General features: G+C 42.9%; 1 protein-coding gene across 1 annotated transcript in view; it reads left to right on the forward strand.

Moving 5' to 3' along the window:
- The window catches only part of HTATSF1 (HIV-1 Tat specific factor 1), a 13,934-nt gene extending 3,302 nt beyond the window's left edge, over positions 1-10,632 (forward strand). The window contains exons 4-9 of the mRNA XM_004685958.2: positions 214-368; positions 2,316-2,479; positions 3,447-3,546; positions 6,763-6,852; positions 7,819-7,956; positions 8,472-10,632. Of these exons, the coding sequence (XP_004686015.1) occupies positions 214-368; positions 2,316-2,479; positions 3,447-3,546; positions 6,763-6,852; positions 7,819-7,956; positions 8,472-9,674 (1,850 nt within the window). The 3' untranslated portion in view covers positions 9,675-10,632. The remainder of the gene's footprint in view (positions 1-213; positions 369-2,315; positions 2,480-3,446; positions 3,547-6,762; positions 6,853-7,818; positions 7,957-8,471) is intronic.
- The last annotated feature ends 9,381 nt before the right edge of the window (positions 10,633-20,013 follow it).

Here is a 20,013-nt window from a genome sequence, read left to right on the forward strand (position 1 = left end):
GGACTCACACCGGAGCAGCTGAGTCTAGCTTGCATCACTGCTGAGGGGAGCCGCGGGCAGGTCAGGAGAGGTCTGCCACGCCATGTGGTCACCTCCGGGGCAGGCGGGAATCGAACTCTTGTGGAAGTGGTTTTAGCTTCTCAGTGCTGTGCTTTAACCCTCTGCGCACCAGGGAGGGCCGTATCTGTCAACTTTTATCCCCTAATATTACAGGTTTGCCTCCAGACATCACAGTGGATGAATTTATACAGCTCATGTCCAAATTTGGCATTATTATGAGAGATCCTCAAACAGAAGAATTTAAGGTCAAGCTTTACAAAGATAATCAAGGAAATCTTAAAGGTGATGGGCTATGCTGTTATTTGAAGGTTAGTTACATGATCAGATGATTTGCTCAGATCTCCATTTTTAGCCCAGGAACCAGGAGTGTTATTTTGTAGAGGTGAAAAGCAAAACTAAGAACTATTCAAAACATTGTATGAAGAGAACAGAAATTGCAATTTGTGCTTGTGTGTACCACACTGGTAAAGCATTTGGTGGTCTTTCTATGGAAAAATATGTTGTCAAATCAAACTTGTTTTGTATTATAAGAATTCTTATTGCAGAGACCTAGGAATTTTCAGTCTTACTCAGAATGAATTCAGTTTTTAAAAATCCCCAAAGAAAAGAAGGCAGTAACATTTCTTTGCCCCTTGGGGTGAATTAAACCAGGGTTCAGCAAATAAAGTTTTATTGGGGCACAACCACACTGGTTAATTTACATATTTATCTAATAACTGCTTTTGTATGTCAGCATCAGGGGTGTGTGGTTTTAGCACAGACAGTGTGGTCCACAAAGCTTTAATATATTTACTAACTAGTACTTTATAAAAGAAGTCTTCTGGCGCCTGAATTCAACCATAAAGAATATGATGGTTTATGTTTGCCTTTCTGAAATAGTTTTTGAATGGAAAAAAGAAAATGGTTGTAACAAATTTGCAGAACTGTGTGTCCATGATACTAAATGGTTGTAACAAATTTGCAGAACTGTGTGTCCATGATACTAAAACTTAGAGTAAAAAATTTGCAGAACTGTATATTCATGACACTAAAAGTTATCCAGAGAGAGCACGTTGTCAAGGTTGCCATCATTTCTGGAACAGCCATTACCTTAGGAGCTTGTGTTTCACATTATTGGGGGGGTACAAAAGAAACAGGCATGATGATGACAGACTTTTGTCATAGGAGCTGAAAATGACTGCAAAGTAAAATCAGAGTGACACAGCAGTATAAACACCAGGGGTGTGTTGTGAGTCCCAGCCTTCTGATGGGACTGGAAGGGCGTGGGGTTAAACTGACTGCTTTTGGGGAGGTGCACTTTGGACCTGGTTCTTGAGCATGATGGGGATGGTGGCACATGAGGATGACCATTGTAGGGAAGGCGTTATGTGATTGTTAACACGGAAGGAATTTGGGAGTTTCGCAAGTGCCTCAAAGATTATTAAAAATCTAGGAACAGATTAATAAGGGGATTGATCGGATTTTAAAATTTTTAATAAAAATATTAAATATGTGTAATTTGTGACCCAGATTGGCAAACCAGTAAATTAAGTTACAAAAGATATAGTTAATTGCTCCAGGTTCCGTATTTGTGCTTAGCTGAGTTGAATTGTCCTCCTCTGATCTAGGTCCTCATGTCTTCAACTTTGTGTAAGGCTGACAGCCCTCCATTTCTGTAGGCCCCAGAATCCACCAGTGTATTTCACGTGCAGGCCATTGGTAATCTTTTAGTTCTCGGTCTATTCCAGACCTACGTTTTAGTTGCTGAACAAAAAGGTGAAAGGCTAACTATACTATTCCCAAGTTCCTTGAGTCTAATCTTTGAGTGTTAGAAGAATTTCAGACTTGGAATGTCCCATTGAACTCATGCAGGTTGCCTTGTTCTGCAGATAAGAAAATGAGGCTCCAAGAGGCAAGTCTGCTTTTGTAATAATGAGCACTCGTGGAGCATCTACCATCTGCCAGTCACTGAGAACTTTACATAAGCAGTTCGCTGAATTTTGCTTTGCGCCCTCCGATGAAGGCATTACTGTTCCCTTTATAGGGGAAGAAATTGAGGCTCACGGAGCTTAAATAACTTGCCGAAGTTCACATTGCTGGTTGGAGACCTCTGTGTCCTCAACACAGCTTTTGTGATACATGTTCTGGAGTTCTTTATCTTAAAATAGGGAGTTAACAAGTCTTTATTGCAGGTATAGTCATTATTCATCTGACACAACTGAAGTTTTATTTTACTGTGTAACTTGCTGGCTATACCTTGTTTTGCCTTTATAAAGAGGGAATCTGTGGACCTCGCTTTGAAGCTCTTGGATGAAGATGAAATTAGAGGCTACAAATTACACGTTGAGGTTGCAAAGTTTCAACTGAAGGGGGAATATGACGCTTCAAAAAAGAAGAAGAAGTGCAAAGACTACAAGAAGAAATTGTCTCTGCAGCAGAAGTTTGTGGTTTTTTTTTTTCCTTTTTGAAAGAGCCACTTAGTTTTGTTCCACTGAGTATGCCTACAAATTATTTTAAAGGAATATCATTTGATCATTGGGAACTTTTTATATACGTTAGGATGATTTGATGGTGGTTTTCATTTTCTGGGATGTTTATTTAATGGGGTTGAAGGTAAAAGAGCCATCTCTTCCGAAAAATGTTGACCACCAGATTAACTAAGACAGATCAGGCTAGTGTACCAAAGTTCATTTTTGATGTGGATTGAACCTTGGCTACATCTGGATCTTGAATTCTTGTGTATAAGTTTGTTAGTAGGAACTGGAAATGATAGGTTTGTCATATTTGCTGTATATGATTTCATCAGGTTTCTATTTGGTTAATATGCTTTTTGAAATGTACTAGATTTAAGAAATGCATTAAGTGCTTTCCGTTGTCACGGGAGTGAGTTCTAGTGGCCCTCTGACACTGCATAAGCCAGTGAGAGAATCATCTGGCTGCGGGTACTTCTGATGTCCTGCCGCTAGTGTGGGAAAAGGTGAAATCGACACCTTCATACTGTGCAAGTAAGAGTAAAACTTAGGGTGTAACACTGAATAGTTTCACATGTTTCAGTGCAGTGAGTTCTTTGTAATCATAAAGTACCTAAAACCAATGTATAACTTGAACAGTTTTTAACTCTTAACGTGTAAGTACAATTAAGCAGTAGTTCCCAGGATCTCACTGGAATATTTGTAATCAAACAGCAGTCCTGGAAAAAAATTATTCTGGGAATTTCAGATACTGGATCCTTCTTTTACCTGCCCATTATTTTTCTTTTGGAGAGTTCTCTGAGTGGAATGGTGACTAATACACATCATTGTTTAAGAATCAAATATCATAATTAAATTCTCAATAAAGTATTGTATTCATTTTTTCCCTCAAGCAAGTAGGAAATGAAATTCACAATTTCTTCTTTGTTGCATTAGGCAGTTGGATTGGAGACCTGAGAGAAAAGCCGGACCATCTCGAATGCGCCATGAGCGAGTTGTCATCATCAAAAATATGTTTCATCCTATGGATTTTGAGGTAGGAGACAGTGACAGGAACAATGACATGCTTGCCTTAGGGGAGTCAAGGGTCACCCTGGTGGCACAAGGGTTAAAGCACAGCACTATGAAGCAGTCTGCAGCCACTGCAGCACGAGTTCGATCCCTGGCCAGGGGGGTGGTTCACATGGCCCAGCAGACCTCTCCTGGCCTGTCTGCTGCTCCCCTCAGCAGTGGATTTCAGTGTATCCACCTGTTCTGCTCCCCACTCTGTCTCTGGTATATCCTCTCATCTCCCATACCTCTGTCCTACACCCCTGTTGTATGCATAAATAAATATTTAACAAAAATAGAGTGCAGTGTTCCCCTCACCCCTTCTTTCTCACAACACATCCTACATGCTGATGTAGTAGTCAGGGTAGGAAAGTGCAGTCAGGAATCAGTCTGAGTTTTCAGTTCCTCCAAGGCTTAGCCCAGTGTTCTTTTAGTCGTCTCCCTGGTAAGACTTTAATACCCAGTTGGTGGCCCAAAATCATTAAAGGTTTGTGGGAGCTGCTGGTGGATGTGGAGTGTAGTACAAATAGACTGATTTCAGCGGAGAAGACCAGTTTTACATGTGTCAGTGAAAATTTTGCTTTGATGCCAAAAAGTTTGAGCCTTAAGAAAAAGAGTCTCAGTTTAATGAAATAAAGCCCCAGATGTTTATAGTGGAGGTTGTTTCTCAGGGCCTAATTTTTATAGAACCATTTAGTGGTTATTACAAGACTTTCTAATCCTCAATGCCTATGTAAAACCCAAGGACAGCAACTAAATGTGAGTAGGCAAGAGGAGCCACTAGAGTGGGTTAAGGAACAGGGATTGTTGCCTCATTGGGTAGGGTGCAGGGTGCTGTGTTCTGCCTCTGTCTGTTGGTCTAGACCGGTGGCATTGCTCGTGGAAGAACAGTTCTTTATTTTCTGCTGCATTCTGAAGTTAACGATAACAAGTAACACATAGGAAAGAAAATGGAAAATTCCAGATTTACAAATGATCTGGTTGCAAGCCAACCAACTCTTGCTGTATTTGTGCATGTAACAGAGTCAGCTGGCAATGTTTAGTCCCCTTACAGGGGCCCCGAATGGTCTGCTGTGCGCTGCCCTGGCCAAGAGGGTCGGGTTTACCGGACACCCATTTGTGGACATCGGGAAGCTGTGTGGTCTGTTTATAATGTTGCTTGATGTCTTTGGACGAGAATCCTGAAGAATCTTGAAGTCTAACAGCTACCTTAGACTTGTAGTGATAATAAACTGTGTTAAAATAGTTCACATGTACACATGCACAATAGTTGCTCTTTGAAAAGCTGTTCTTGCCAGGTGGCTTGACAGGCATGTGGAGCTGGGGCCGCTAGGTGCCACTCCGCAGCCTCCTGTGACTGGTCACGTTTCTGCCTCCTTGTCAGTAGTTGGTTTTGTTGTTATTCTTAGGTGACCTATTAATTTCTGTGATTTGAGGTCACTGATTAAACATCCCATGCTCCTAATGCTTGAAATTTAATTCAGACTCTCTGGAACTCTGCAAGCTGAAGTCATCCTGTAATGACATCTGTTTCCGTTTCTGCCTCCTGTCTTGCCTGTCGAGACACTGCATTTGAGTCTAGCTCTCAACCTGGAGCGACTTAGATTTTCCTAACTTAACAAATATTCTTTCCTTCAAAAAGCCAACAGGAGCTCTACCTCGTTCCCAGTATTTGGATTGTGACTGGCCCACAGTAGGCCCTCAGTATGTCTGTATTTTAATAAGCCCTCAACATTTATATGAAGGAAAGGTGAGAGAATGGTGGAATCAACTCCCTGTTATTCATTCTCCCAGTAGGTAAATATTTTCTCTTTAGCATCTTTATAGATGAGGTTTTCTGTTCAGATGCTTCTGCCATGACACCTGGAGGCTTTGATAGAGAAAGAAGATTCTCCCTTCCATGGTGGAATCATGTTTAAATTTAAGATGTGTTTACTAATTTGAAAGAATTTTGTTTTTAATAAAATTCTGCTTTCCCTTGGCAAGTAATTGAAGTGGCAGAATTAGTTTATCAAGCTCTTAAAAAGAACTTGTTGGCTGTTCACTGTGTGTAAAAGACTGCCTGTGTGAGGCGCTCAGAACTCAGTAAGAAGGGCCCGTCTTCTGGGGCCAGCCATGCGCACCCCCGCGCCAGAAGCCCGGGTGTGACTTCACCGAGTGACTGCTTGCGCCATGCTCCATTCCTCTCAGGTCTTAACCACTTTTTGGGAAGCAATTTGTCATCTCCCTAGAGCAGGAGAAATGCAGGATCCTGCAGGCTGCAGTTTTAAAGTCTCATATCTGTAGAACTTTTATATTTTTGAGTTTAAATTCAATTTCTTTAGCTATCAGTTTTTGTTTTTTGAGAGAGCTTTGGGAGTTCTTTACAATTCCTCTTTAGTTGGTAAGAAAAATAAAAACCTGTGAGATAGATTAACTGCTAAAAAGTGTTAAGTCTGCTAGAAACGTGTATCTTTGTATGTAATTGAAATTCAAGTCAATGCTGTAATTTATTATGAGCCTTTATTGTGGCTTGGACTTGATTCTTAATTCTCATAGGGAGTCTTAAATCCTTTTGTTACCGGAGGAGAGCTGCTTGAACTCAAGACCACCAGAAGCAACTGCTTGAGTATTTGTAAACAGACTTGTAGTTGCAAGAAAACAATAGCTGAAAATGTATTTTATTACTGCCAAGTAACACTCCTCATTTGTGTGATTCTGTAGCAATTGGTAGGAGATGAGAATATATATCTATGTATGGGAGGTTTACCCTGTGAGTTAAACAGACCCTTGGAAGCAGGAGAAACAATCTTACAACAGTTACTCAACCAAAGGGACCTCTGTATTGGTACAGCATTTCTGTAAATAGGCATCTATGCAAAACACAAAGCAAAGGGTTCTCATGGCTCTTGTGACACCCCGCAGTGAGGATTTTGTGTCTGATTCCATGTAAAGGGGTTTCCATGCCCCTTCCTGCCTTCTCTGCCACTGCACACTCACTGCTGCCTACTGACTTGTCCACTTCCTCCCCCTTCAAGCGGGTGCACCTGTAGAAGCAGGTCATGGTGATCTGACTGCATTTGATTTTTATTTGTCTTAAATTTTGTAGACTGCAGACAAACCTTTTGTAATTTGTTGGTTTCACAAAGCAAGAAAATTGATTCTTGGGATTTGTACCTAAAAAAGAAAGGCAAACCTCTTTTAACCCTGTGCCATTTTGCAGGATGATCCATTGGTGCTGAATGAGATCAGAGAAGACCTTCGAGTAGAGTGTGCAAAGTTTGGACAAATTAGGAAGCTCCTTCTCTTCGATGTAAGTTCATGGCTGGGACAAAGGATCCTTAAAGCATTGAATCTTCTGGCTTAATAAGTGATTACCAGATGGCAATCTGTCCGGTCCCCCCCCCCCCACTCCCAGGGGACTGCTTTATGGAGCTGGTCTGCTGTCTGGTAGGAGTCATTTCTTAGCAGTAGTTCCATGGACCTGGGTTACAAGTCAGGGCTCTGCTGGGCTTTGTATATGTGATTCGTTCTCTTTTTCATCAGTTTAGAATACCTGGTCAAATGTAAAAAAAAAAAAAAAAAAAAGTACAAGGACAATGGATGAAATCTTATGGCTTCCTATTGGCCACATTTCCCCTTGTAAGTTATTCTTTTCTGAATTTGGAGAAGAACAATCCAAAGAGTATCCTTCCGTATGTTCCCCTTCTCACTTTTTTTTACTTCTCAAATGGACATGAATGATTAAAGACAGCAGTTACTGAGTGAGTGCCACCAGCTACTGACAGGTGCTCTCGTTTGATCTTCGCAACCCTTTGAGTTAGGTGGGTGCTATTATACCCATTTTACAGATAAGAAGGCTGAAACTAGGGGTTGGATGCCTAGCCCAAGGTCAGTGAGCTGGTGAACGACAGAGCCAAGATTTAATTAGAGGGCTCTTTGATTTCTGCATCTACGCTTAATGCTTAACAAGTTTACTTTCTTGCCTCTCACTAGACTATTGTCAGCAGAAGCGTTTCCAAAGGTATTGTGTTTGGTTCTTGCTAAACAAGATTCAGCTGAAGAACCAACTAGGGAAGAAAAGACTGTACAGAAAATGCTGACGTGTAGAACCTTTACTGCTTAGCTACTTTGTCAAGCGTGTATGGTTTTTTAAGCCTCAGTTTCCTTTCTCTCTCCTTTCCCTCCTTCTCTGGTCCCCCTCCCTCCCTTCCTTACCCATCCTCTCCTCTTCCTTATCCACCTCTTCCACTTCCTCCTCCTTTTCTTGTGTTTGTAGAGACACCCAGATGGAGTGGCCTCTGTGTCCTTCAGGGATCCAGAGGAAGCTGATTATTGCATTCAAACACTTGACGGACGATGGTTTGGTGGCCGTCAAATCACAGCAGAAGCTTGGGATGGGACTACAGATTATCAGGTAAATGCTGCAACTGTCAAGAACACCAGTTGTTTCATCACAAACAACTACTAATCTAGCAATCCTTCAGCTAAGTTTCGGGTTCTGTTTATTAACAATACTTCTTTTAAATAATACTTTGCATGCAGAAGGTAAACAGAAAAATATTTTGGTCTTTCAATTTGTAAGTCTGAAATTTTGAGGATTGCTGAGAACTGAGAACTCCTTAAATCAAAACATTGCTGTTCTTTTCTGTGTTAAAAATTAGAGCCAGAGCTGAAATGCCAACTTTTTACTTGATGAGACATTTCTGTAGTGCTCTGGTGTTTAGCATTTATTGAAGTGATCTCATTTACAGTTTAACCCTAGAAAATCTAAATGTAAAGTTGAAAACTGAAGCTAGGGAATTGCTTCGGTTACCTAAGAAGACATGCTTTATAACAATCAGAGTACTTTTATTGATATTAGAAGTACTCATTGTTGACTAATTTTTTGGTCTAAAACTGATTGTAATGACAGTTTACACTTACACACAGGTGGAAGAAACCACAAGAGAAAGGGAGGAAAGGCTGAGAGGATGGGAGGCTTTCCTCAATGCTCCTGAAGCCAACAGAGGCCTTCAGCGTTCAAATTCTGTCTGTGCTTCAGAAAGGGCAGGACCTTCCAGAGTGAGGCATTTTTCCGAGCACCCTAGCACATCTAAAGCGAATGCTCAAGAAGCCATAAGTGACATGGCATTTGAAGAACCTGTAGAGGAAAAGAAATTTGGAAAAGTAGAAGATGGAGAATTTGAAGAAGATGCATCAGGAAAAAATCCTAAAGAAGCTGGCCCTGAAAAGGTGGCTGAAGTAAGTTATCCCCCCAAAAAACTTGAAGAAGGCTGCCTCGAGAATCAGTCTGAGGAAGCCTGCCTCAAAAGAAAGCATGATGAAGACGGCCCTGGAAGAGAATCTGGAGAAAGCAGCGTGGGAAAAGAGTTTAAAGATGGCAGTCCTAAAAAGGAAGCTAAGGAGAATGGTCCTGAAAAGGAATCAGAAAAGAAGAGACTCAAGAATGATTATGAGGAGAATGGCCTTGAAAAGGGGTTTGAAGAAGGTAGCCCTGACAAGGAGGGGAAAGAGAGCAGCTCCCCAAAGGAGTCTGAAGAAGATGTCTCAGAAGGAGACTCTGAAGACTGCTGTGAAAAGCATTTTGAAGGTGGCTCTGAGAAAGAATTTGAAGAGAATGGTCTCGGAAAAGATTTTGATGAAGATGACGCTGACAAAGATTTTAATGAAAATGTTCTTGAAAAAGAGCTAGAAGAAAATGACTCTGCAAGATCAGAATTTGATGATGACAGCTCTGAAAACATGTTAGATGAGGAAGGCTCTGAGAGAGACTTTGACCAAGAGTCGGAGGAAAAGGAAGAGGAGGAGGATACATATGAGAAGGTATTTGATGATGAATCTGATGAAAAAGAGGGTGAAGAAGATGCAGATGAAAAGGAGGAAGATGCAGATGAAAAGCTGTTTGAAGAGTCAGACGAAAAGGAGGATGAAGATGTAGCCATAAAGGAAGATGAAGACGCCGACGACAAGTTGTATGCATTCGAAGACGATGATTCCAGTGAGAAGCTGTTTGGCGACTCTGATGAGAGAGGGAGTGTAGGTGGTGTGGGGGACCCTAAGGAAGAAGGCCCCCTGTCCACAGGCAGCAGCTTTGTCCTCAGTAGTGATGACGACGACGATGACGACATTTAACCCCTTCAACGTGCTTTTTAGGGAAGACTCCTCCATCTCCATCTTGCCTGTTAGTCAGGGTAATCACAGTAGTGTCACATGAACATGTGCATAGGGGTAGAGCGCCGTCAGATTAATGTATTGATGTTTTCATTGTACTTCATGATTTTAAATACATGTTAAGTGGCTGTTCAGTTAAAACTTCATAGTTACAGTGCAAATAAACTGGATACATGTCCTTTGTCGGATTTGTTAAATGCATGCAGAATAATATTTTTTAAAAGTATTCTGATTGAAGTTTGTGATATTCAGAAATAAAAATTAAGTTGTTAATATGCAGACAGTGAAAACTGGCCTTGAGTTAAATTGCTGCTATTGCTTTATTCATACTAAAATTTGGTTTTTCTAATAGAGGACTAGAAACATCCCATAGGGGTCTCTTTGCTTCCAGCTTATGTTAGCACTTATTTCCCCATTTCCCTGCTATAAGCCAGGTGTTACCAAACTTCTAGAGTAAGTAACACTTTGGAGTTTTCCCTTAGCCAGTCTTTGCAAGTTACTTTTGTTTGCTGCCCTCTTTCTATGAACATTGACCCTTGGATGTGCAAGAGTGAACTTCCTGCATATATGCAGGAAGACATTAGAATTAAATCATGTACTGTTTGGACCCTTTTACAAGTTGATTAAAGTTAAGGAACCTCCCCTCAGAAATCTGTATGCACCCACTACACAACTTTTGGTATACAGTTTGGGGAGGGCCTTGGCACCTGGAACAGGCACTCCAACTTAAGAACTGCTTTTGTCATTCGTACTTCAGTGTTTTGTTCTAGAGTCAAGGTGCCCAGAACTGTGCTGAGTTGTGTAGTCCCAGTGCAATTCGGGTCTTGTTTATGCTTTCCAAATTCAGTATTGATGAATTGACTTCTGATGTAGAATTAAGAAGTTACTCATAAATTCGAAGTATTATAAAATAAACTGCAATGATGCTTTTTCATGATACAGCTGTAAGTGTAATCTTTACCCTCTCTTAGACAGGAAAGAATTATACTTCAAGCCAGATTTCTGAGGATTTTTTAGTTGCTGTATGGGATTTCTTAAAATCAGAATTTCCACCAACGATTCATCAATAAAAGGTGAAGAGGGCCCTCCCTGGTGGCGAAATGGTTAAAGCACAGCACTATGAGGCTGTCTGCAGCCACCATACCATGAGTTTGATCCCTGGCCAGGGAGGTGACCCACACTGTGGCAGACCTCCCCTGACCCACCTGCTGCTCCCCTCAGCAGAGTATTTCAGTCAGTCTGCCTGTTCTCCCTGCTCTGTCCTGGTGAATCATCCCCCTCACCTCTGACATTTACCCCAGTTATATTGTGTGTATAAATAAATCTTTTTAAAAAGGTGAAGAAAATTAAATATAGAAAAACTGCAAACCAAAATAATGTTCTCTTTGCAGATAAGCCAGGAGTGTGTAAACACTAAATGTGCCGGAGAATTGGTTTTTTAAACAAAAAATGCATTATCTCCCATGCACAGTAGTTGGGACCTGTGATCACAGCGTAAATTAGCTCTAGGACATTCGGTGGGTGCTGTTTTCATTCTAACTTCATTTGGTTGATGGCAAATACTTCTTTTTATATATACACCCTGGAGACAAGAGTCATAAACAGATACAAAATAGTAAATAATTTATGAGGTGACACAAGCAGCCCTGAGTGCACGCGACACAGTTGCCTGTTTACTAGGGAATCGGGTTTCACTGGTCCTGAAAATGGAATTAACTGTGAGGCAACAATACACAGTGTTGTCAAAGGAGAAATATGGGGGTGAATTTTAAGCACAGAATGTTCAATTACCTGATAATGTCTAAAGTAAATACTTAAGGCTAAAATACAGAATAATGTATTCAGTCCTGAGTGCATGGAGCAGAAGCGGCCTTGGGACGCCTCTAAGTGGCTCGAGTGTCCTGCTCTGAGTCCGCTAACTTGAAACTTCGCATTAGAAATTAAAAATACTACTGGCCTTCTGCATGATTTCACTCATGCAGTGAATATAAACGGACTATAAATGGGAAACCAGACAAAATTAAACCCTAGAAATTAAACTAGAATTGAGGCTCCCAGAGTGGGGGTGGGGACTCGAACTGTGGTGGAAGGTGATGGGCACCTTGGTGAAGGCGAGGTCTAGTATCTAAGCATCGTGTAGTGAGCTAGACCTCCATACATTGTGTTGCAAACCAAAGTTATTTCAATAATGTATTAAAAAATATTCCTGGTCTTGGCAGTATTACTGAAAGATTTGATGTCATTACTTCTTTCTACAAAGAACAAAACCCCAAGATGTGACAGGGCAAAAGCTAATTGTTCCAGGATCTGTTTTCTTCTCACGTAAATGACACTGGACTCGGGTAAGCCCCAGCTTGCCAAATAGAATCCATTTGGAAGCCACCTCTTTTTTCTTTTTAGAGTGGAACCTTTTGCTGTTGTAAGTTAGTGATTATGAGGCTTGCAGGAAAAATAGAAGTTAGCTAACTTTCTGAATACACCTTTCTCAAATAATAGGAATCATTTAAAAAAAGTAAATCAGGGGAGTAAAAGTAATTTTCAGTGCAGTGCTGAGAAGTGCTCTTAATTGGTTTGAACAAAGCTATGGCTTGGGGGACAGTAGGAGGCTTATAAATCTGCCCTTTGAGAATATTTGTCAGTGTTCTTTTTTTCAGAGGATTTTTATTGAGTGACATTGTTTTAGCACATTTCTCTAATGCTTTAGGGGAGTAGGGGGCAGATCTTAACCAGCACATCTTCAGTGCTAGAATCCCTTGGCAAAGCAACCCTGTTGGATATAATTCATTGTTTTGATATAACATTGATCTTTTTAAAAGTGGCACTTTGAAGTCATTTCTTATTTATTCTCTGCACACTAGGCAACATTCTGAGATCATATCACGTGCAGAGCCATCTACATGGGGGCCACTTCTGGCCCTGGCGTCCAGGTGTGCCGTAGCAGTGGCCCATCTGGTCAACAGAGTCCCAACTCCAAAGTGTGTGCCTTTCCCTCCAGTCACTTTATTTCATTTAAAATCACCTTTCTCAAGTGATTTTTTGCCTCTTGTACACCTCCTCTACATGGCTGGCTTTATATGTCTCTAAAAGAGATTGACCTGATGTAAGAAAAAATGTTAAAACTATTCCTTTCTAAAGTAAAAAGTCAAGGTTGCAAATAGCTAAATTCCTCACTTATCACAGCTCACTTGCTTGAGAAGATATTTCATGGTTTGAAATTTACTTTTCAGTATTCAGGGACTTGCAGATTGGTTTTACTTTTAGAACCAAGAGGTTGAAGAAAAGGCTCACTTATTTATGTATTTACAATTCCGGTTACTCTTTTAGCCTCGATATACCTGCAGGACCAGGCAGGTCTTCCAAACTCAGAACTTTTTATGTCCGAGTCCCCCACAATTGAGTTTGTTTTAAAACTCAAAAATACTGGGCTGTTCATTCAGACTATGGACTGTGCATGGTAGGTCTAGGGGTACAGGAACAAAGAATGAATTTGGGAGAGAGTAACAATGTGTGCATACATCTTTTAAGTGGCAGGGGCATCATATATGTTAAAAAATAAATTTAGATGACAGATGCTTAGAACAAATCCAGTCGGTGAAATACTAGACAGTTTGGTGGTGGGCGGGAGCGCAAAAAAAACCTTCAAGAGGGTAAGGAGGAGTTGACAGCTGAGCACCAAATAAGAATACGCCAGGTGAAGAGCAGGAGGAAGTTGGTTCCAGGGAGAGAATGGCAAGTGTGGAAAACCGAGGTCATCTGCGCCCATGTCCCAACCACTTGGCCCTTGTACCCAGGGCCACCACAGGAGTCCTGGCGAGCACTCCCTTCTAATATGGCCATTATTATCCAAGTTGTATTCGACTTTGTTATTTTTTCATAGGTAAAATGGCTGACACAGTAAGCTTGTAATGAATGGCATTTTTTAAATTTAACCACATAACTGACAATATTTCCTGCATTGTTATATTCCTGCATTTATATGCCTTGTTTAAGTTTTTATTCACTTAATTTCCCCCCTTGTTTCCATCAAAATTTTAAAAATCATCCAGGACATAGCCTTTTTCCTTTCAAGATTTATTTATTTATGCATACAAAAGCTGGGGTGTAGACCAGAGGTGTGGAGGAGCAGGGGGCGAGAGGATTCATCAGAGAGAGTGGGAGCAGAACACAGTTACACTGAAGGGGAGCTCATTGAGAGAAGCAGCAGGGAGAGGAGAGGTCTGCTGAGTGGCCAAGTGGGTCAGCCCCCAGGCTGGGGATGAGTAACTCAGGCTGCAGAAGTTGGGGTTAGCTTGGTAGTGCTGAGAGTTTAACCACTGGGCCACCAGTAAGCAAAAGCCAACATTGCGGTCAGTCCCAGGAGTTTTGCACAGATCAATGACATTCATGGTGTTACTTCACAGTTGTCTTGTAGTTGTATTGTGTATCACAAATTTGTTAGTGTTAAATGCAAGTTTATTTTTATCTATTGCGTTTGGAGGTAAGGTTGGTTGATAACATTGTGTGAGTGCCAGTGGCCAACATTATAAGTCAACATCATACCCTAACTGGGTGCTTACACTGAAAGGCTAGTTCCCATCTGTCACCATGAAACTGATCCCCTTCACTCAGCCACATCACCCCCTTCTCTTGTTATGCTCAGTGAAATAAGTCAGAGAAAGCAAACACCAGGTAATTTCACTCAAATGTGGGCTATCATTTTAAAAACACAAGTGTTCATATTTCGTTTAAAATACTGTTTACAATAACATATTGTTTATTATATCTTTTAAAAAATTCATAAAGTAGAATTTGCTGCATCTTAAATCATGTAGGTCTTAAATGTTGTTTGATTATGCCTAAACTGTGTGAACTCACAATCCCATTCACAATGGTGTATGTGAAAATGTTGTTGTCTCAGAATTCAGTTAATACTGAATGTTATTGATCCTGGAAATGTTTGCCAGTCTGAGAGCTGAAAATGTTACCTCATTGTAACTTGTTTTCCCCTAATTACTAGTGAAGTGTTGGTTTGAATGTTTGCTGACTCCTAGGATTTGTTTGCTCAAACCCTTTGTCAAATTTTCTGTTGACTAGTTTGCTTTTCTTAATGGTGTGTTGTTCTAATAATAGAGATAACAGTGTGCTGCCCTTTCTCTTCTAAGGTTGTGTTGGCTTTAGGCACACACAAGTTGTGTGTGTCAATCTGGAAATTGTTCTCATGACTTCCGAGCTTTGTGTCATGCCTAGAATGACCTCCCCATTTCGATATTATCCTTATTGTAATATCTTCCCCTACATGCATTCCTGTATATTCTCTTCATGGCTTAATGTTTACATCTTCAAGGAAGGCTGACACTGACTTTTGCATAAAACTTGAGAAACCAATGACAGGTGTGGGGGTGAAGAAAAGCTTGGTTTTAGACCTATTAAGCATGAGATAATTAATTAGAAGAGGGGACAGGGCTGGGGTGTAAATGGGAGGCTTGTGCACCTAGAAGATGTTTACATTGCTGGGGCTAGGGTCCTCAAAGCAGACATTAATTAGGGAATGGGGGATGGAGCCCAGAACCACTCAACACCTGAGGCACTCTGAGAGGTGCAGGTTGAGCAAAGGAGTTTGGCAAGAAAGAACCAGTGAAGTCAGAACAAAGCAGGAGAGAGTGATCCTGGGGAAGCCCAGAGACTGTTCCAAGACAAGGGTGTGGTCAAGCCCACTAAATGCACCAGGAGGTTGAGTAGGATGAAGACAGAGATGATACCGCATGTAGTGACTTGGAAGGGGCTGCTGACCTTGATGAGCAGATACGCGGCAGAGGTGAAAATGGAAGCCCCTGGCGTGTTCAGGAGTGAACAGAAAGGTGAGACATGGAGGTAGTAACCCACCGAGGAAACCCAATCCAGAAGCATTGCTGAGAGAAGGCAGGGGAGGAATAGAAAGGGCCGGGGCCAGGGGCTCAGAATGGCAGTCGGTGGAGACAGCGTACTACAAGCCGAAGAGAAAGGAATCACGGAGCTTTAATTCAGGTCTCTAAGTCATTTCATTTCCAAATGGACACACGATTGAATTGGTTCCACCAGTGGATGTGAATGACTATTCCCTACTGAAGCTCATTGTAACTTGTGTTTCCTTAATTACTAGTGCAGTATTGGTTCAAATGTTGCTGACTCTGCAAACTTCCTTTAGGACTTGTCTGTTCAAACAAACTTGCGATCCGTAAAATTGTGAAGTTCCCACCTGCACGTTAGTGTCTGTTCCAGGGCTCTTCCAGGACTTGGGTTTCCAAACGGAGACACCTTCCAGTCATGTGCATGGCTGTTTAGTGGTTTTGTTTCAACAATTAAGTTTTCAATTTATAAGGACTCTGATTCTCTGAGTGCTTCTTTTTCATAGCACACTCATTTTTCTATGGCTGCAATATTCTCTTGGACAGCTGTCAAGACACTAATTAGAATTAAAAGACTATTTTCCACATTAGCTTTTTCCTCAGAAGTCAGTTGTTTTGCTTGTTCATCTTACTTTTTCCCTATTATCCCGTGTCGGTTTTTCTTAAATGTTTGGTGATTGGTCATTTGTAAAAGGACTATATTGCTAACTTTTGGTATCTGCTCTGGGGCCCTCGGCAGCAGTGAAGGTTACTAGTCACCTGACAGGCTTTCTCCCTGAGCCAGTGGCTGGGGTGCACTGACTCCTCATAGTGAAGTGTGTGTGGGGAGCAGCCTTCAGCCCGAGCAGCTGTTAGTTCAGAGGTTGGGAGACTGTGTCGCTGGGTGCACAGTGCGTTAGAGGATCTCTCTCCTGTGTCCAGTTACCTTTTGCCTCCCTATCCTTATTGTGGCCCCTAAGTTACCTGAGCACTCCCCACTTCGGTGTCCAACCACCACGTCCATGCTGAGCTTCTGCTCTACACACAAGAAGTGGCTCAGGCAAAGCTTTACTAACCCCTGCTTCCCGCCCTGTGACTCTTTGCTAGCCCAGCTTTCTCAGCTTTTTTGGTATTCTACTTGGAAGCTTCACAATCGTGTCTCTAACATGTAACCGCTATTATTATGTTAGCAGAGTGTGTGGTCCACTCTGCAATTTCCAGAAATTTGTTATTTGTTTCTACAAGGTCATATAGAAGTAGCTTAACATGCAGGCTCTAGAGTCAGGCTGCCTGGCTTGGACAGGCTACTTGACCTTTCTGTGGCTCTGTTTAGTCATTAAAAAAATTGGATAATAGTAGTATCTGTCTTGTAGAATGATTTAAGTGGTTGAATACATGTAAATCGTTTCATGCAATAGCTGGCCCATTGAAAGCACTGAATGATTATTAGCCATTACATTGCTTTGGTCTGCGGGGGATGCTTTTTTCTGGCTTCCTAGCACTGCTCTGAATTTTTCGGCCTTCTTATCTTTACACTCCGTCTGGCATTTTCATGGAATTGTGGACAGAAGATGATTGAGCACATTGGCCTAGTCCAGGACCTTGAATAGCATAGCTCTAAGAGCCTAAGTGATGACCTAACAGAAAACTGTTTCAAAAATGGGGAAGAAATGAGAAATAACTTCCCCACATTGAGAATCTATGTAGTGACAGATCCTATACAAGAGTCAAGATGTCTTGTTTCCTTGTGCACTTGCGCTCCGCTCCATCTAAGAAGTAAGGAAATCAGCATGTAGGCAGGCACCCACCTCTGTGCCAGCCTGTCCCGTTGTGCCACCTCCCTCTTATGAGGAAGCACTCCCTTCTCCCAAAGTCAAGCTTTCCACTTGGACTTTTGTTTTTTCACATAGAACTGGGGTACAGGCCAGAGATGTGGAGGGTGAGAGGCTTCACCAGAGACAGAGCAGAGCGGGGAGCAGAACAGGCAGATAGATGAAGTACACTGCTGAGGGGAGCAGCGGGTGGGCCAGGAGAGGTCTGCCCCCCTATGTGGATGTCCTTGGGGCAGGCGGGAATCGAACCCATGGGGAAGTGACTTTAGCTTCTTAGTGCAGCGCTTTAACCCGCTGTGCCACCAGGGAGGGCCCCACTTGGACTTTTATCCCGTTCTTTCTCCAGAATTTTATATTAGCAATAACATCTTTTCATAATACATTCCATTTCCAGCCGGATCCTTTTCATTGGCATGGAATCACATAGAAAGCTAGCTATCCTGTACGAAAAAGAGCGTGGAATTCCTTCAACCCTCCTGCTTCCATACACAGATTCTGCTCTCTTCCCATTCTCTTTGACCTCCAAACTCAAACTCGGCTAAGCACTCTTTCGTGGTCAGAACTGGCCCTCCCCCATTCCATTTCTGTCTGCCTCTGGCTGCTGCACTCCAGCAACCATCTCTCACTGGGTCGCTTTGACCTCCAGGCTATCAACTCCAGTAGAAATCTTTGGGGCATCAGATCGTCCTACTTCTCAGCAGCATCTGACCCAGATGATCAGTTCCACCATCTTGAAACATTCTTCTTTGGGCTTTAGGGTACGGATGCTCTCCTAAGTTTAAAAAAAAAAAAGATTATTGAGGTGACATTCATTGTGAAGTTTGGGGTGTGCGGTGCGATAGTTCAACATCTTTATGCGCCTCGCCATCAGCTGCAGCAAAAGGCTGTTTTCACCCACCACCGCCCAGTGTGCCCCTTGGCTCGTCTTCCATTTCATCCAGCCCTCTGGTCATCTCTGTTCTGTCCTTTAATCTTAAAACTTTGTTTTTGTTCTGTTTTTCTGCCTCCCAGTTTCATCCCCCCGCACCCCCCGCCCCGCTCATTCCTTCTCAGGAAGCTTGCGGGCTTATCACTGGTGAAGGTTGTGCTTGCACAATGCTTGCACACAGTTCTTCAAGTCCCTGGCTGCTCTCCCGGGGTCAGTCAGAGTCCAAGGTTTAGTTTCCATCGCCAGTTCACACTGCCCCCTACTGGTGCTGCCCTCATGTGCTAGATGTACCCCAACACTCCTTCAAATCAACAGGTTCAGACGGAAATCTTAATTTTCTCTGTAAAGAACACACCCTTGCAGGGTTCCATAGCTCAAGAAAAGGCAGGGCACATTCACCTTTCCTCAAGTCATGCAACCCCTCAACCCAGGGACCCTCCTCAGCACGCCTCCTTCCTTTAATCTCTTCGGTACTGAATCTGCTATTTCCTAAATACAGCTTGAATTCACTGACTTCTATCTACTTGTGCCTCCTCCCCCGACCCCTGTTGCAGGTGCCCTCACCTCTCCCCAGGACATGGACAACCCTCCAGTTGGTCTCTTCACTCCCACCTACTCCCACCACCCCTCCCCTGGACTGCAGCCTCCGATGTTTTCACAACACACACCTGATGATGTCACTTCCCTCCCCCACCTCTTCTCAACACTCAACACAAATCTCCATAAAACCCTTAATCACTTCTTACTATTCTTAAGATAAAGACAAAATTCCTCAACGGGCCTGCAAACCGCTGCTTAGTCTGGTCCCCGCTGAGCTTTTCAGCGGCTCCAGCTCCCTCCCACTGTCTCCATGACAAATGCGCTGCTTCCTCCTTTCCTGTCAGTCACATTTGCCAGGTCCTTGCCACCACAGGTCTCTTGCACAGCCAGGCTGCCTTCTCCCTTCTAGGTTTGGTCAACTCCTTCTCGGCCTCTCAGGTCGAGCACTCGTTTCACAGGGAAGGCCACCCTGTTGCCCGGGCTCACTGGGCCTCCCTCTCCCAGCCGCCCCAGCGCCAGCTGCGGGTGGATTACTTCGCAGCTGTGTGTTTACTTGTGTGAATATTTGCATCAGCTCTCTCCCTGCTGCTCATTCATTCATTCATTCAACACATGAATGAGCCCTGACTAAGTAGCGGCATTAGTCTACAGGGGTGACAAACAGCAAACAAATACATATGCAAAGCGACCTCGAGGTGACAAGCGCTCTAAAGAAAGGTGCTGTGGGGTGATTTGAGAGGCTGCTGCTGTGCAGGGAAGTTAGGGAAGGCTTCTCAGGGGAGGGGGCTGGGCAGAGATTGGAATGGCGTGAGCGTAAGACTTGAGTCTGGGTAAGGAGCATCCGGAGAAGAGGAAGAAGAGCTAGAGAAGGCTCCACTTGGCCAAGGACCAGCCAGGAAGTGGGGGAGGGGGAGGGGCAAGTAGGGGCCCGGATGGAGTGGACCGAAGGGGAGAGTGATGTGAGATCTAGACAGTGAGGTGGAGCCTGGGGTCATGCAGGACCTGGTTCCTGTAAGACAGATGCCAAGGAGCCCCTTAGAAGCCTTAAGGTGAGGGAGAGGATTCATGGATGCTGTGTAGGGATCTGCGACTGGCTCTGGGCGAATGGGTCAGACAGGGCTAGGGTCCAGAAGCCATGTCCATGGTCTGGGGGAAAT

This window comes from Condylura cristata, unplaced genomic scaffold (genome assembly GCF_000260355.1).
Source record: "Condylura cristata isolate star-nosed mole 26May11 unplaced genomic scaffold, ConCri1.0 scaffold00019, whole genome shotgun sequence".
NCBI classification, from domain to species: Eukaryota; Metazoa; Chordata; class Mammalia; order Eulipotyphla; family Talpidae; genus Condylura; species Condylura cristata.